This window comes from Triticum aestivum, chromosome 3B, assembly GCF_018294505.1.
Source record: "Triticum aestivum cultivar Chinese Spring chromosome 3B, IWGSC CS RefSeq v2.1, whole genome shotgun sequence".
Taxonomy (NCBI): domain Eukaryota; kingdom Viridiplantae; phylum Streptophyta; class Magnoliopsida; order Poales; family Poaceae; genus Triticum; species Triticum aestivum.
This window is the reverse complement of record NC_057801.1, coordinates 268404151-268420904: the sequence shown is the minus strand read 5'-3', so window position 1 is coordinate 268420904 and position 16754 is coordinate 268404151. Positions and strand designations below refer to the sequence as shown.

The 16754-nt window shown below is 45.9% G+C and overlaps 1 protein-coding gene across 2 annotated transcripts; it reads right to left on the bottom strand.

The window, feature by feature from the left end:
* Window positions 1-953: 953 nt before the first annotated feature.
* Window positions 954-2207, bottom strand: LOC123065339 (uncharacterized). Of its 2 annotated transcripts, none has more exons than XM_044488661.1 (5): window positions 2060-2207; window positions 1691-1747; window positions 1539-1599; window positions 1399-1464; window positions 954-1288 (listed from the first exon to the last, which is right to left on the bottom strand). In XM_044488661.1, the coding sequence occupies exons 1-5, from the start codon at window positions 2132-2134 to the stop codon at window positions 1203-1205; spliced, it is 345 nt and encodes a 114-aa protein (XP_044344596.1). In that variant the 5' UTR covers window positions 2135-2207; the 3' UTR covers window positions 954-1202. The 2 variants fall into 2 exon arrangements, with proteins under 2 accessions (XP_044344596.1, XP_044344597.1); XM_044488662.1 differs by having other exon boundaries at window positions 1691-1744; window positions 2060-2194.
* Window positions 2208-16754: the final 14547 nt, after the last annotated feature.

Below are 16754 nucleotides of genomic sequence, written 5' to 3'. Positions count from 1 at the left end.
TGACGGCATGGAGGGCCTGGTGGTTGGGTCGGCGCAATGCGTGGTTTGCCCTCCGGACAGATTTGATCTGGCCGGTGCGGCCTGCTCGATGTGCGGCGGCTCAGATCGGCGGCGACCCGTGCACACGATGCTTGATGGAGGTTCTTCGAGCGGATCCGGGTGAAAACCTCGTTCTCGGCTTGATGCCAAGATCACCGTGGAGAAGCTCCAGACCTCTATCCGCTACCTTCGGGGGAAATCCTAGATTAGTAGATCGGATGACGGCGGCGCGTTGGTGTCGTTTCCTCCTTGGGGGCGTCATTCTTGGAGGCGTACACGGAATCGAGGGACCAATGGGCGGCTTTTTTGGTGGAGCGGTGCTTCATCCTACACATTGATGACGGCGGATTTCGGCGGCGTGGCGCAGTGGAGACTCGGCACCCGATGCGCGGTGATGGACTCGCGCAGGAGGAGGTAGTTGTCTGGCGTCATGGTGACGTCGATGGCAGAGTGGCCTGACAAGGTAGAAGCCTTAGTATCTGCTCTGAAGACGGACCTGTGGGAGATGGCGGTGACGACGCATGTGAGTGCGTCAGACCAGTTTATGCCCCAGACCCGGCATGTGGTCGGCTGGGGCTTCTAGCTGTTGATGATAGGCTTAGGTGAGTGGTCTGGGTATTTGGCACAACTAGTACCCCTTCATCATATGGATAGGAGTAATGACATATGTTGCCAAGATGGCGGATTCAGCCATATTGTTGTAATACTTTGTAAGGTCTTCGAGAATAATCAATAAAGTGACCGCATGCATCTTCCAGATGCAGAGACCGGGGGTCATCCTCCTTTTCTAAAAAAAAGCGAAGTATCCCGGGTTGCCACCACCAGATCACCACCCCCCTCCCCCCGGGAGAAGTAGTTGCTTACAGCATTCAAATACTTAGATGCAAAACTATTCAAATACTAAGATATATGAGTTGCCTGAAATTCAGATTATAACAAAGATAAGTTGCTCTGAGGCGACATTACTGCTCTCCATTTCAAGAAGACGTGTATTAGACTATTAGTCCCCATACATGCATGACCAATGCCAGCACACCATCGATGTCCATTCTCTAAACTTCCAAGCATTGACCAAGTGGTAAAGGGAGAATAACTCGAAATTAGACAAGGAAACTCAATGTCAACTGGAAGTGGCCGGGCCTCAAGCTGCTGCTCCCTGTCAGCTAGAAGTGTCTGGGTTTTGGAAAGCTGACGCTCCCTGTCAACCACAAGTGTCCGCGTCTCCGCAAACTGCCGGTCCTTGTCGAGCCTGGTATAAAAGAAACAACAACAAGAGCAGAACCAGCGTCTCAGCCGTCATTCCCCGCGAAATAAAAGCGAACCCAAATCAACACGCACAACACAAGCATTCGATCTTACAGCTCGCCGCGGAGCCGGTTGTTGTCGTCCGGAGGTTCTTGAGCTTGCTTTCCATCTCCTTCAGGGCTGCATTATCCAAATCACAAAACGTCAAAAAAAAACATCTCCGGCCGAGAAGGACGGAATCTGCTCAGGTTTACCTTGGCACATCTCCTTGATAGCAGGCTCCTGCTCCCGCACCGTCCCCAGAAGCTTCCGCTTCTGCGCGCAAACGAAGCGAAGGCACAGAAGGGGAGAAAAATGAGACGAAATGGGTGGGTACAGAAGTGGCGGAGGGGTTAGGCGGCAGTACCTTGAGGCCAGTATTCTGTCGGTTCTCCATCCGCGCGGGCGAAGGTTCTGGAAGCTTCTAGAGCGGGAGAAAGGTGTCAGGCAGATGCAGCAGAGAGGTGGGTTGTGGAGCGGGGAAGAGATTTTGAAACAAGATCTCGTCTACTCGGATCTGTACATCACAGCTACTACCAGCGCCAACTCCTCTTCTTCAGTTCGCCGCCCCCGCTTCCGCTTTCCATCCGCACCACCAAAGCCACCGCCTAGCCCATCAAGCCTCCGCCACCGCCACCGCCACCGCCACCGCCGTCGCATCCTAACGAGAGCGCCCACCGCGATAGCGAGATAGGGGAGATGCCGGAGGGGGAGAGGTATAGACGGGAGAACTGACCTCTGCCGCCGCCAATGCCCTCGTTTGGCCGCCGCAACCAGTCGCGGGAGTGAGACAGAGAGAGCCTTTCCTCATTTTGAATTCGAAGGGAGGGAGAGCCTTCCCTTTGTCACGCTTTGCCACCTCATAGTTATGCTAGTCAAGGTACTATCCCTTGGAGTCATAGAAACTTGCGTGGTGGCTACATCAGTCTCACGAGGAGATCGTGATACGGACTATTTTCATAAAATAGCCAATGGCCGCAAACGAAAAAAATACAATACATGCTCTCAAGTGTGGAGAGGTGGAGATTGAGGGCACTGATAACTTGTCAACCCATACCCACAAACTTTTATAAAGAGCTCTTTGGCCTTGCCCCAGGAAATCTGTTTCACTTGGATCCTAATACCTGGGGAGATGATGAAAAACTCTCGGCAAAAGATAATGCTAACCTAATTAGAGAATTCTCTGAAGAGGTCAAAGATGCTCCGTTTGACATGGATATCAACAGAGCCCCAGGGCCTGGTAATATTCCTGCTGAATTTTATCAGTGCTGTTGGGATATAGTTAAAAATGATATTATGCAACTTTTTGACGGTTTTCACAAGGATACCCTGGATGTGAAACGCCTTAACTATGGTATCATTACATTACTCCCTAAAATTTCGGGGGCTGACCGTATACAACAATTTCGTCCGATTTGTTTGCTTCGTTGCCCTTACAAGTTGATTACCAAAGTCATGGATAGGAGAGTGGCTAGGTACGCTGATATTCTTATTAGCCCCACTCAGAATGCTTTTGCGAAAGGCAGAAGCATTATGGATGGGGCGCTGGCCCTCCATGAACTTCTCAATTATACTCATGTCAAAAAGAGGGTCGGGGTGATCCTCAAACTTGATTTTGAAAAAGCATACGACAAAGTTAACTGGGACTTCCTGCTAGAATGTCATAAAATGCGAGGCTTTGATCCTAAATGGTGTGGTTGGGTTAAATAGATCCTCCACAATGGCACGGTTAGTATCAAATTAAACAACTATGTTGGGCCTTATTTCCAAAGTGTCAAAGGGGTGCGCCAGGGGGACCCCTATTCACCTTTCTTGTTTAACTTGGCTGTGGAGTGCCTCACAAAAATGATTAAGAATGCCCAAAAAACAATCTTATTGTGGGGTTAGTCTCGGATCTAATTCCTCATGGAGTTGCGGTGTTGCAATAGCAGATGATACAATCATCTGTCTGGAGCATGATATAGACAGAGCTATTAACCTTAAACTCCTGTTGTACGTTTTTTAGATGATGTCTGGCCTCAAGGTTAATTTCCATAAAAGAGAAATCTTAACCGTTGCGGGGGATGCCCAGATTGCTAAGGCTTATGCTGATCTATTCAATTGTGACATAGGTCAATTCCCTCTTAAATATCTGGCTATGTCGGTGAGTTCCATGGCTCTTAGAAATTATGATTGGAAATTCATAGTTGATAAGTATCTTCTAAGATTTGATGCTTGGGTTGTTAATGCTGCTTCTATGGGAGGGAGACATACCCTGTTAGACTCGGTGGTCACACAACTATCTCTGTACCACATGTCTATGTGGTTGATGAACAAAATCTTTGTGGAAAAGTTGGATAAACACATAAGGAGATTCTTCTGGCAGGGGTGTAATAAGAATTGGAGATACCACTTGGTCAAATGGAACAGGATTTGTAGACCAAAAGATAAGGGGGGCTCGAAGTTAAAGATTTAGGCAAACAAAATATTAGTCTGATGCTAAAGTGGTGGTGGAAACTTGACACCCAGAAAGGGATCTGGCAAGATATTGTCAGGGCTAGATATTTGCGTAACCAAACTGTTGCGACTGTGGGTCCTCGTTTCTCTGACTCACCTTGCTGGAAAAACCTGTTGAAAAGCAATAATCTGTACATGATAGGCAGGAAGATCCACGTGGGGACAGGCAATCTGACCAGGTTATGGAAAGATTCTATCAATGGGTTGACTCTTTTCCAGGAACAATTCCCTCGCCTGTTTGACATTTGTGTTGACCAGGATTGTACTCTGGATAAGCTAGAATCCATAGCTTGCGCTAGTTTCTTTCGCAGGAGATTGGACACTGACCTGATAGAACAGTGGTCTAATTTACGAGGTCAGGTTCGTAATATGAACTTGTCGGATACCCCTGTGATGTGGAGCATCCCACGATCATCCCCATGGACGTACCTACATCTCCCACGACACCACTTGGACCTATGACAAGAGCTCTAGCAAAGGCTATCGAAGATAAGGTGAACTCGCTCCTCTCCGAACTACCCCTTTCTACACATGAGACATGGCTACTACCTCAAGTGGAGACACTATGTGTAATCAGGTACTTAGAAGGAGGCCACGGAACAGCTTCATCCAATGGCCAAGACGGCGAGGACACCAAGTACGAGAGACAAGAAGGAGAGCTGCTTTTGAAGCTATAGCCACCGGACGACCGGTCGGGACCGGACATCCGGCACCTGAAGCCCAGCCTGCCCAAGTCCCAGCCAACACATGCTACAGCAAGCGGACGTCCGGCACGGACCGGACGACCGGCCACACCTCCCAACGAGCGGACGTCCGGCCTGCACCGGACGACCGACACCATCACCACCGAAGGGAAATTAGCAGAAGTCCGAAGTGACAGGACGTCCGGTACCACCATCACAAAACGGAAACAGCGGAAGTCCGACAACTACCGGACGTCCGGACACCCATGAGCCACCGGACGACCGGTCACCAGCGGACGTCCATTGCCTGTGTGCACGCAGCTTCGGGCTAAAGCCCCTGTACCCCTTCACTTCGGCCCCATTTGTACTACAACTATAAATAGACCTCTCCCACCTCCTAGCTAAGGTTAGCATTGTGATAGCTCATATTTTGAGATAGAGCCTTGCTCATCCATCCGGATCTACTCCACCGCGAGGGACCGACACCTCCTCGGAGAAGATCCACTTGGATTCAAGACCTCCTCTCGGAGAAGACCATCATCAAGACCTCCTCACGGAGAAGAACCAGTTACCCTATGTATCGTCCTTTATTGGATTCGAATCTTGTACCATTTTGTGTTTCGAGGATCTAGCGCATGTATGACTATATTCTTGTTGGTTGAGTGTTTCCTCTTGTGTTTCCCTCGTGTTCCCCTCGTTTCCCCTCTCGTGTTCTTTGTGTTCTTGGTAGGATTCCCTCCAAACGTGAAAGATCGGGCGTCTAGGGTTCTACCCTACATCATATTGGTATCATGAGCCATGTTGATCACGTTTTTGGAGCCCCTACCCTTTGTTTTCTAGCTTGCTTTTGTTGATTTCATCCTAAATCCGAAAATCTCCACCAAAAAATAGCCCCAATTTTTTTGTGATTTGTTGGTATGTTGAAGTTTTGTTGGATTTGATCCATGGATTTGTTTTGCCACGTGTGGATCTAGCTTTCCCCCATCTTCTCCACCTTTTCCATCCACAAAATCGCTCGGATTTGACCTCTCCACCTTCCTCCTCCATGAACCCGAGTGTTCATACCGTGCCCAAGTTCACCCAGGCACTGGACGACCGCTGAACACCGGACGTCCGACGACCGGACGACCGCTCTCCACCGGACGTCCACTGAACCCTGACGAAACTGAAAAGATTCAGTTCGGCCACCACCACCTCTTCACCTTCCACCACCTTTTGCGAACCCCAATACCACCACCGCTTTCTGCACACACCACCATCGCTCACCGCTACCACCTACGACGATTTTGACACATTTTGGTCTTTGAGAATTTGAATTGTGGTTCATGTGTCCTATTGTGTTTCGGCTATATAGGTACGGTTCAACATCAACATCACCACTGCTCATCTTCACCAAGGACTCGACATCACTAACAACCGTCCGTGCCTACAAACGACTACCACGGCGGTAACCTCGATGACATCTTTGTCTTTCCATGCCATTTGCATTTATAACCACATAGCCTTACTTTTTGCATTGCTTACCCATCAAGACTAGCCATTAAGTATTGCTGGCAACATGACTTGTGCACATTAGTGATCATACTCCACATAGCATACATACCATATCATAGTGGTGCATATCTTGGTATCATCCTTTGTGTCACAAAGTTGTCATCGCATACACAATTGCTATCTTGGTATCATCCTTTGTGTCACAAAGTTGTCATCGCATACACAATTGCTATCTTGGTTTGTGAAGTTTTGCATGAGAAAAGAGCTCAAAAGTGAAAGAGCCAAACAAGCTTTTAAGCAAAGAGGGAAAGGTAAGCAAAGAGCGGCTAAGCAAGAACCATAGCATCATAATACATTAAGATTGTCATATCCGATCATCTTGGATCATACCATCGAAATGCCATACATATAGCATACTTGGGATAGTAGTCGTTGCATTTTTGCCTACTAGGTTGTGCACAAGTTCCGTATCCGCCTATTGTGCAATCGTGCTAGCGTCTCTCTAGTCTTGTGGAACAAGAGCATTTTCGTGGACTCCACATTTTGGCTCATTCCTTGGTTGCACGACCCCACTTATCTATTTACGTGTGTGTTTCCGTGTACCACATCTTGATATTGGTCTACTTGTTGCATTTGCAAACTTGTGAATCTTTTCCAACATTATTGAAGCTCACTAACATTTGCATCAAATTTTGTGCCACCATCCTAACCGAGCTCCACCATAAGCTTTTACCTGTGTAGGTGTGAGAACCGACAAGAATTGGTACCAATTGTGCTATTTCCTTGTCCACATTTGAGTGATCATTGATCCATCTTCAACATCGGTCAAGGTACATTTGGTATAAGTTCTTCTCTTTCTCCGACTCACATATTTGTTTGGAATGATGGGTAGGCCAAGTTCTTCTACCAACCCACTCTTCATCGAGCAAGACGACGACATGTCATCCTATGTCACCAAGAGCCACCTCTTTGGTGCACAACGAACTTTGCATCAAGAGCAACAAGCAATGAGTGACCGCATCGACAACCTCGCCACCGACTTGCGACTCTCCAAGCAACGAACAAGAGACTACTTCGACAACAAGCTCGACGCTCACAAACAAGATAACGATGCAAGAATGGACGAGATTCGTGCCTTGTTGGTGAACCTCCATTCTTCCACTTCTTCATACTCAAGACAGAGCCGCTCAAGTCGACACACCGACGACACCTTCTCCGGCTCAAGTACACCGACATCGAACACTCTACGTCGAGCCGCGCGTCAAGACTGTTAAGCATCTCGCAATCCTCTACACAGCAATCATCCACAAGAGCAAGTCGACGAGCAAGCACATCGCCATCGTCAACACCAAGTTCCTCTTGCACAAGCTCAAGAACGACAACGTCAATGTCACCAAGAGGAAGAGCGAGCGCGACAACATTAGGATGAACAAGACACCGAGGCTCAATGTCTTCAACAACAAAAACGTGAAGAACAAGCCCTTGAGGCTCAACGTGCCCTTCAAGAATCAAGTCGAGTCATTTCCAACCGCAACCGAGTTAGGCGCAATCAAGAGGAAGCACTTAGCAAAGAAATTCACGAGCGGAACTACCAACCAAGAGTGCATCGTCAAGTCCCTCAAGCTCCTCCACAAGCTCGACAAGCTCCTCCACAACCTCAAGTTCAACAAGAGCAACATGAGGTTGATAATCCTCCATGTCAAGGGCGTCATCATCACCCTCGACCCCAACACAATGAAGAGCAATGCTACGGCAAGCTAAAGTTCTGCATGACCAAGTTCAATGGAAGCAATGATCCCGAAGAGTACCTATCATGGGCATTGAAGGTCTACAAGATCTTTCATTTGCACAACTATGAGGAAGAGAAGAAGATCGCTATGGCATCACTTGAGTTCCAAGACTATGTGCTCATATGGTGGGAACAAGTCCTTGAGCGACGAGAAGCAAGAGGTGAACCCCTAATCACCACATGGGAGGAAATGAAAGATGTCATGCGCGCATGCTTTGTGCCAACCTACTACAACCGCGATCTCTTCAAGAAGCTCCAACTACTCAAGCAAGGAACAAAGAGTGTTGAAGAATACTACAAGGAAATGGAGATAGCCATGATAAGAGCCAATGTAACGGAAGATGATGAGCAAACTATGGCCCATTTCTTGAATGGCCTCAATCATCCCATCAAGAAGATTACCGACTTCCAACCCTACCCAACCTCATTGAGATTGTGCATAAAGCTACCAAAGCGGAACGTCAAGTGCAAGATGACTTCAAGTACACCAAGTACTCGTCCAAGAGCTACGACTTCTCCAACAACCAAGCTTCAACGACTCCTCGAACTTCTACCTCAACCAAGCCATCTATAACCAATGATGACAAGTCCAGTTACAAGAAAGCTTTGACAACCTCAAGTCGTCCTCCTACTACAAGCAACTTCAAGCCACACACTTCATCATCTACTCCAACTGATGAGACCGTCAAGACAAGCTCCTTCAAGTATTTCACTTGCGGCGGCCGAGGCCACAAGTCCTTTGAGTGTACCAACAAGCGCACCATGATCCTCAACGACGACAGAACATATGACTCCATGAGTGAAGAGGAAATGGAAGCCCTTGAGAAAGTGGCCATGCACCGGCACGTGAATGAAGATGAAGATGATCAAGTCTTTTGTGATGAGGATTCAAGCCCCACTCTCATTGTCTCCAAAGTCTTGACTCTTCAACATCAACAAGACAAAGACCAAAGATGCCACATCTTCCACACCAAGGCCGGCATCAATGGAAGGTCCATCAAGGTCATCATCAATGGAGGTAGTTGTCACAACTTGGCAAGTGAAGAATTATGCTCCAAGCTCCAATTGGTCAAGATGAATCACCCGCATCCCTACAAGGTCCAATGGCTAAGCGATTTTGGCACTATACAAGTTGAGCATACGGTCAAAGTATCCTTCAAAGTTGGAGCATATGAAGACACTTTGGAGTGTGATGTCGTCCCGATGTCCGTTTGCCACCTCCTTCTTGGTCGACCATGGCAATTTGACCGCGGCGTCATCCACAACGGCCGTACCAATCATTATAGCTTCAAGATGAAAGGAAAGGAGTATGTGCTACGACCCATGTCTCCAAGTCAAGTGATCGCTGACAAGCAAGCCACCCATCATGGAGAAAAGAGTGAGAGAGTGATCCACCCAAAAGAGAGTGAGCGCCACAAGCCAAAATTGAGTGCCTCCACGATGAGTGACAAGGAAAACTTAGTCCTATTTGCCACCAAAAGTGAGATGAGAGAAGTGTGTGAGAACCCATCTAGTGTTATGCACTTTGTCCTTGTGTGCAAAGATGAAGCACCAACAACTAACACCTCTCACGATCTACCTTTAGTGTTGTCTTCTCTTTTGCAGGAATTCCAAGATGTTTTCCCCGATGAGCTAGCTCCGGGTCTACCTCCACTATGAGGCATTAAGCACTGAATCGACCTCATCCCTGGAGCACCTCTTCCTAACAAGGCGCCCTACCGCATCAACCCCGAGGAAACTAAGGAGATCCAACGGCAAGTACAACAACTAATCGACAACGATCAAGTATGTGAAAGTTTGAGCCCTTGTGTCGTTCTGGTCATACTTGTTCCAAAGGAAGATGGTACTTATCGCATGGTTTCCGGTTGCCGTCCCATAAATGCTATCACTATTAGATATCGCTATCCTATTCCACGCTTAGATGACATGCTTGATGAGCTTAGGAGAGCCGCCATTTCTCTAAAATTGATCTTAAGAGTGGCTACTATCAAATACGCATCCAAGAAGGTGATGAATGGAAAACCACATTTAAGACCAAATTTGGCTTATATGAATGGCTAGTTATGCCAATGGGCTTATCCGAAGCACCCGGTACTTTCATGCGAGTCATGCACTTTGTTCTTCGTCCCTATGTTGGTGTATTTGTTTTGGTCTATTCTGATGATATTCTTGTCTTTAGCAAATATCTCAAAGATCATGTCACCCATCTTAGAACCGTGTTGCAAACCCTTAGGAAAGAGAGCCTTTATGCTAATGTGGAAAATGCCTTTTTGGTGTTGATAAGCTTGTTTTCTTGCGTTTTGTTGTGTCTTCTAAGGGTGTTCATGTAGATGAATCTAAGAGCAATGCTATTAAAACTTGGCCCCAACCAACCAACTTGCAACAAGTGCGTAGTTTTCTTGGTCTAGCCGGTTTCTATCGTTGCTTTGTGAAGGATTTTAGCACCATTGCTACACCTTTACATTCCTTGAGTAAGAAAAATGCGCCTTTTGTTTGGGGACCATCCCAAGATACCGCATTTAATGAGCTTAAGAATTTGCTTACTCATGCTCTCGTGCTTGCTTTACCCAACTTTGACAAACCTTTTGAGATTCATTGTGACGCTAGTGGTCACGGCATAGGAGGTGTTTTAACACAAGAGAAGCGCCCCATAGCATATTTTAGTGAGGAACTTTCCGGAGAGCAACTCAATTACCCCATCTATGACAAAGAGTTATATGCTTTAGTGTGAGTTTTGCGTGAATGGGAACATTATATTCGCCCTCATGAATTTATCATTCATAACGATCATGAAACGTTTAAGTACTTAAAAGGACAAACTAAGTTGAACAAGCGTCACGCAAAATGGAGTGAATTCATCGAGTCATTTCCTTATGTCATCAAGTACATCAAGGGTAACGAAAACATAGTGGCTGATGCCATTTCCCGCATATGCACGCGTGTCACTAAACTTGAGTTGAATGTCATTGGCTTTGAGCACATAAAAGACTTGTCTGCGCATGATCCTACTTTTGCTATTCCTTATGCCAAGTGTTTGACGTATACTTCTTGGGAACGATATTAGATAAAGGATGATTGTCTTATGAGAGCTAACAAACTTTGCATTCCCAAGTCTTCTCTTCGTTTGCTCCTTTTGCAAGAGGCTCATGGAGGCGGCCTCATGGGACACTTTGGACGCGACAAGACTTTTGCCACGCTCTCCATGAACTACTTTTGGCCCAAGATGTTCCGCGACGTCTCACGCTTCACCAACCGATGCTCTAAATGTCGCAAAGCTAAGTCAAAAGCTCAATCCCATGGTCTTTACATGCCTCTTCCTATTCCTTATCAACCTTAGGAAGACATTAGCATGGATTTTGTACTTGGTTTGCCTAGAACTCAAAATGGAAAGGATTTCGTGTTTGTTGTTGTGGACCAATTCTCTAAAATGGCACATTTTATCCCATGCAACAAGATAGACGATGCTTCACATATTGCAAATATCTTTTGTAGGGAAATCTTGTGTCTCCATGGAGTACCAAAGACAATTGTCTCAGACTGCGACGTCAAGTTCTTGAGTTACTTTTGGAAGACTCTATGCGCCAAGCTCGAAATCAAGCTTTTGTTCTCTTTGGCATACCATCCACAAACCGACGGCCAAATGGAAGTGACAAACCGAACACTCTCCACTCTACTACGCGTGTTGATCAAGAGGAAGATTAAGGAGTGGGAGGAGTGTCTACCCATCATCGAGTACGCCTACAACCGCGCAAGACATAGGACTACTGGCAAGTCCCCCTTCGAGGTCGTCTATGGTTTCAACCTGTTGTCCCCATTGGACATTCTACCTCTTCCACTACAAGAGCGCACCAACATGGACGCGAGTGCATGAGCAAGCTACCTCAAGAAGTTGCATGAAGATACAAGGCACACCATCGAGCGCCAAGTACAATGACACGCGACCATACTCAACACCAACAAGCAACCCATGATATTCAACATTGGAGATCTCGTGTGGCTACACCTTTGCAAGGACTGCTTCCCCAACAAACGCAAGTCCAAACTTCTACCTCGAGCCGATGGACCCTTCAAGGTGCTAGCATGCTACAACAACAACGCTTACAAGATCGACCTCCCACGCGACAAGTACAACATGAGCGACATCTTCAATGTCAAGGACCTCTCGCGATATCATGGAGATGAAGCTTTTGATCCGAGATCGGATCTTTCCCAAGGGGGGGGGAGATGATGCGGAGCATCCCACGATCATCCCCATGGACGTACCTACATCTCCCACGACACTACTTGGACCTATGACAAGAGCTCGAGCAAATGCTATCGAAGATAAGGTGAACTCGCTCCTCTCCGAACTACCCCTTTCTACACATGAGAAATGGCTACTACCTCAAGGGGAGAGACTATGTGTAATCAGGTACTTAGAAGGAGGCCACGGAACAGCTTCATCCAATGGCCAAGATGGCAAGGACACCAAGTACGAGAGACAAGAAGGAGAGCTGCTTTTGAAGCTACAGCCACCGGACGACCGGCTGGTACCTGACGTCCGACACCTGAAGCCCAGCCTGCCCAAGTCCCAGCCAACACATGCTACAGCGAGCGGACGTCCGGCATGGACCGGACGACCGGCCACACCTCCCAGCGAGCGGACGTCCGGCCTGCACCGGACGACCGACACCATCACCACCGAACGGAAATTAGCAGAAGTCCGAAGTGACTGGACGTCCGGTACCACCATCACAGAACGGAAACAGCGGAAGTCCGACAACTATCGGACGTCCGGACGCCCATGAGCCACGGGACAACCGGTCACCAGCGGACGTCCGTTGCCTGTGTGCATGCAACTTCGGGCTAAAGCCCCTGTACCCCTTCACTTCAGCCCGCATTTGTACTACGACTATAAATAGACCTCTCCCACCTCCTAGCTAAAGTTAGCATTGTGATAGCTCATATTTTGAGATAGAGCCTTGCTCATCCATCCGGATCTACTCCACCGCGAGGGACCGACACCTCCTCGGAGAAGATCCACTTGGATTCAGGACCTCCTCTCGGAGAAGACCATCATCAAGACCTTGATACGTCCATTTTGCATCATGCTTTTATATCAATATTTATTGCATTATGGGCTGTTATTACACATTATATCTCAATACTTATGGCTATTCTCTCTTATTTTACACGGTTTACCATGAAGAGGGGGAATGCCGGCAACTGGAATTCTGGCTAGAAAAGGAGCAAACGTTGGAAACCTATTCTGCACAGCTCCAAAAGTCCTGAAACTCCATGAAACAACTTTTTGGAATTAATAAGAATTTCTGAGAGAAAGAAATACGCCAGGGGGCCCACACCCTGTTCAGGAGACACGGGGCGCCCCCCTATAGGGCGCGCCCCCTATCTCCTGAGCCCCTGGTGGGCCTCCGGCGTCTATCTTCTGCTATATCATCACTTTTACCCTGAAAAAATCGTGGGCAAGCTTACGGGATGAAACTCTGCCGCCACGAGGCGGAACCTTGGCGGAACCAATCTAGGGCTCTGGCTGAGCTGTTCTGCCGAGGATACTTCCCTCCGGGAGAGGGAAATCATCACCAACGATCCTCTCATCGAGAGGGGGTCAATCTCCATCAACATCTTCACCAGCACCATCTCCTCTCAAAACCCTAGTTCATCTCTTGTATCCAATCTTGTATCAAAACCACAAATTGGTACCTGTGGGTTGCTAGTAGTGTTGATTACTCCTTGTAGTTGATGCTATTTGGTTTACTTGGTGGAAGATCATATGTTTAGATCCTTTATGCATATTATTACTCCTCTAATTATGAACATGAATTTGCTTTGTGAGTAGTTACGTTTGTTCCTGAGGACATGGGTGAAGTCTTGCTATTAGTAGTCATGTGAATTTGGTATTCGTTCGATATTTCGATGAGATGTATGTTGTCCTTTCCTTTAGTGGTGTTATGTGAACGTCGACTACATGACACTTCACTATTATTTGGGCCTAGAGGAAGGCATGGGGAAGTAATAAGTAGATGATGGGTTGCTAGAGTGACAGAAGCTTAAACCCTAGTTTATACGTTGCTTCGTTAGGGGCTGATATGGATCCATATGTTTAATGTTATGGTTAGGTTTACCTTAATACTTCTTTTGTAGTTGCGGACGCTTGCAATAGGGGTTAATCATAAGTGGGATGCTTATCCAAGTTAGGACAGTACCCAAGTACCGGTCCACCCACATATCAAATTATCAAAGCGAACGCGAATCATATGAACGTGATGAAAACTAGCTTGACGATAATTCCCATGTGTCCTCGGGAGCTCCTTTCTCATTATTAGAAATTTTCCAGGCTTATCCTTTGCTACATAAAGGATTGGGCCACCTTTCTGCACTTTATTTACTTTATTTACTTGTTGCTCATTACCATTTATCTTATCACAAAACTAGCTATCACCTACAATTTCAATGCTTGCAGAGAAAACCTTACTGAAAACCGCTTATCATTTCCTTCTGCTCCTTGTTGGGTTCGACACTCTTACTTATCGAAAGGACTACGATTTACCCCCTACACTTGCGGGTCATCAAGACTCTTTTCTGGCGCCGTTGCCAGGGAGTGTAGCGCTTTTGGTGAGTGGAACTTGGTAAGGAAACATTTATATAGTGTGCTGAAATTTTCTGTTACTTGTCACTATGGAAACTAATCCTTTGAGGGGCTTGTTTGGGGTATCTTCACCCCAACCAGAAGAGCAAAGAGTTGCTCCTCAACCTACTGAACTTTATGAAAATATTTACTTTGAGATTCCTTCGGGTATGATAGAGAAACTGCTAGCTAATCCATTTGCAGGAGACGGAACATTGCATCCCGATTTACACCTTATATTTATGGATGAAGTTTGTGGATTATTTAAGCTTGCAGGTATTCCTGATGATGTTGTCAAAAGGAAGGTCTTCCCATTATCTTTGAAGGGAGATGCATTGACATGGTATATGCTATGTGATGATACGGGATCTTGGAATTATAAGCGATTGAAGTTGGAATTTCACCAGAAGTTCTATCCTATGCATCTTGTTCATCGTGATCGTAATTACATATATAATTTCTGGCCTTGCGAAGGAGAAAGCATCGCTCAAGCTTGGGGGAGGCTTAAGTCAATGTTATATTCATGCCCCAATCATGAGCTCTCTCGGGAAATGATTATTCAGAACTTCTATGGTCGGCTTTCTCTTGATAATCGGAACCTGCTCGATACTTCCTGTGCTGGTGCTTATATGCTGAAGACTATTGATTTCAAATGTGACTTATTGGAAAGAATTAAATGCAACTCTGAATATTGGGGTTCCGACGATGGTAAGGAGTCAGGTATGACACCTAAGTTCGATTGTGTTAAATCTTTTATGGATACCGATGCTTTTCGTGGATTGAGCGCTAAGTCTGGACTTGACTCTGAGATAGTAGCTACTTTCTGTGAATCTTTTGCTACTCACGTTGATATCCCTAAAGAGAAGTGGTTTAAATATAATCCTCTTGTTGAAGTGAAAGTAGTTGCACCTACTACAGTCGAAGAAAAGACTATTACCTATGGTGATCCTATTGTTCCTACTGCATATGTTGAAAAACCTCCTTTTCCTGTTAGGGTAAAGGATCATGCTAAAGCTTCGACTGTTGTTCGTAAGAGTAATACTAGGACTTATACACCTCCTGAGCAAATTAATGTTGAACCTAGTATTGCTATGGTTAAAGATCTCTTGGATGAGGATTTAGATGGGCATGTTATTTCTTTCTTTGGTGAGACTGCTAATATTGCTAGACCTGATACTAAGACACGTAGACCTGTCATAGGCATGCCTATTATTTCTGTTAAAATAGGAGATCATTGTTATCATGGCTTATGTGATATGGGTGCTAGTGCTAGTGCGATACCTTATGATCTATATAAAGAAATTATGCATGACATTGCACCCGTTGAATTAGAAGACATTGATGTTACTATTAAGCTTGCTAATAGGGATACCATTAAACCTATTGGGATTGTTAGAGATGTTGAAGTCTTGTGTGGGAAGGTTAAATATCCTGCTGATTTTCTTGTTCTTGGCTCCCCACAGGATGATTTTTGTCCCATTATTTTTGGTAGACCCTTCTTGAATACAACTAGTGCTAAGATTAATTGTGAAAAGAATATCGTCACTGTTGGCATAGATGGTATGTCTCATGAGTTTAATTTTGCTAAGTTTAGTAGACAACCTCGTGAATGGGAACCACCTAGCAAGGATGAAATTATTGGTCTTGCTTCCATTGCTGTTCCTCCAACTTACCCGTTAGAACAATATTTGCTAGACCATGAAAACAATATGTTTATGAAGGAAAGGGAGGAAATAGATGAAGTGTTCCTTAAACAGGAACCTGTGCTGAAACATAACCTTCCCATTGAAATTCTTGGGGATCCCCCTCCACCCAAGGGTGATCCCGTGTTTGAACTCAAACCATTACCTGATAATCTTAAGTATGCTTATCTTGATGAAAAAGAAATATATCCTGTTATTATTAGTGCTAACCTTTCAGAGAAAGAAGAAGAAAGATTATTGAAAACTCTGAAGAAGCACCGAGCTGCTATTGGATATACTCTGGATGATCTTAAGGGCGTTAGTCCCACGTTATGTCAACACAAAATTACATTGGAGGACGTTGCCAAACCAGTTAGAGATCCTCAAAGACGATTAAATCCCAAGATGAAGGAAGTGGTAAGAAAGAAGATACTAAAGCTCCTTGAGGCAGGTATTATTTATCCTGTTGCTGATACTGAATGGGTAAGCCCTATCCATTGTGTTCCTAAAAAGGGAGGTATTACCGTCGTTCCTAATGATAAAGATGAATTGATCCCGCAAAGAATTATTACAGGTTATAGGGTGGTAATTGATTTCCGTAAGTTAAATAAAGCTACTAAGAAAGATCATTACCCTTTACCTTTTATTGATCAAATGCTAGA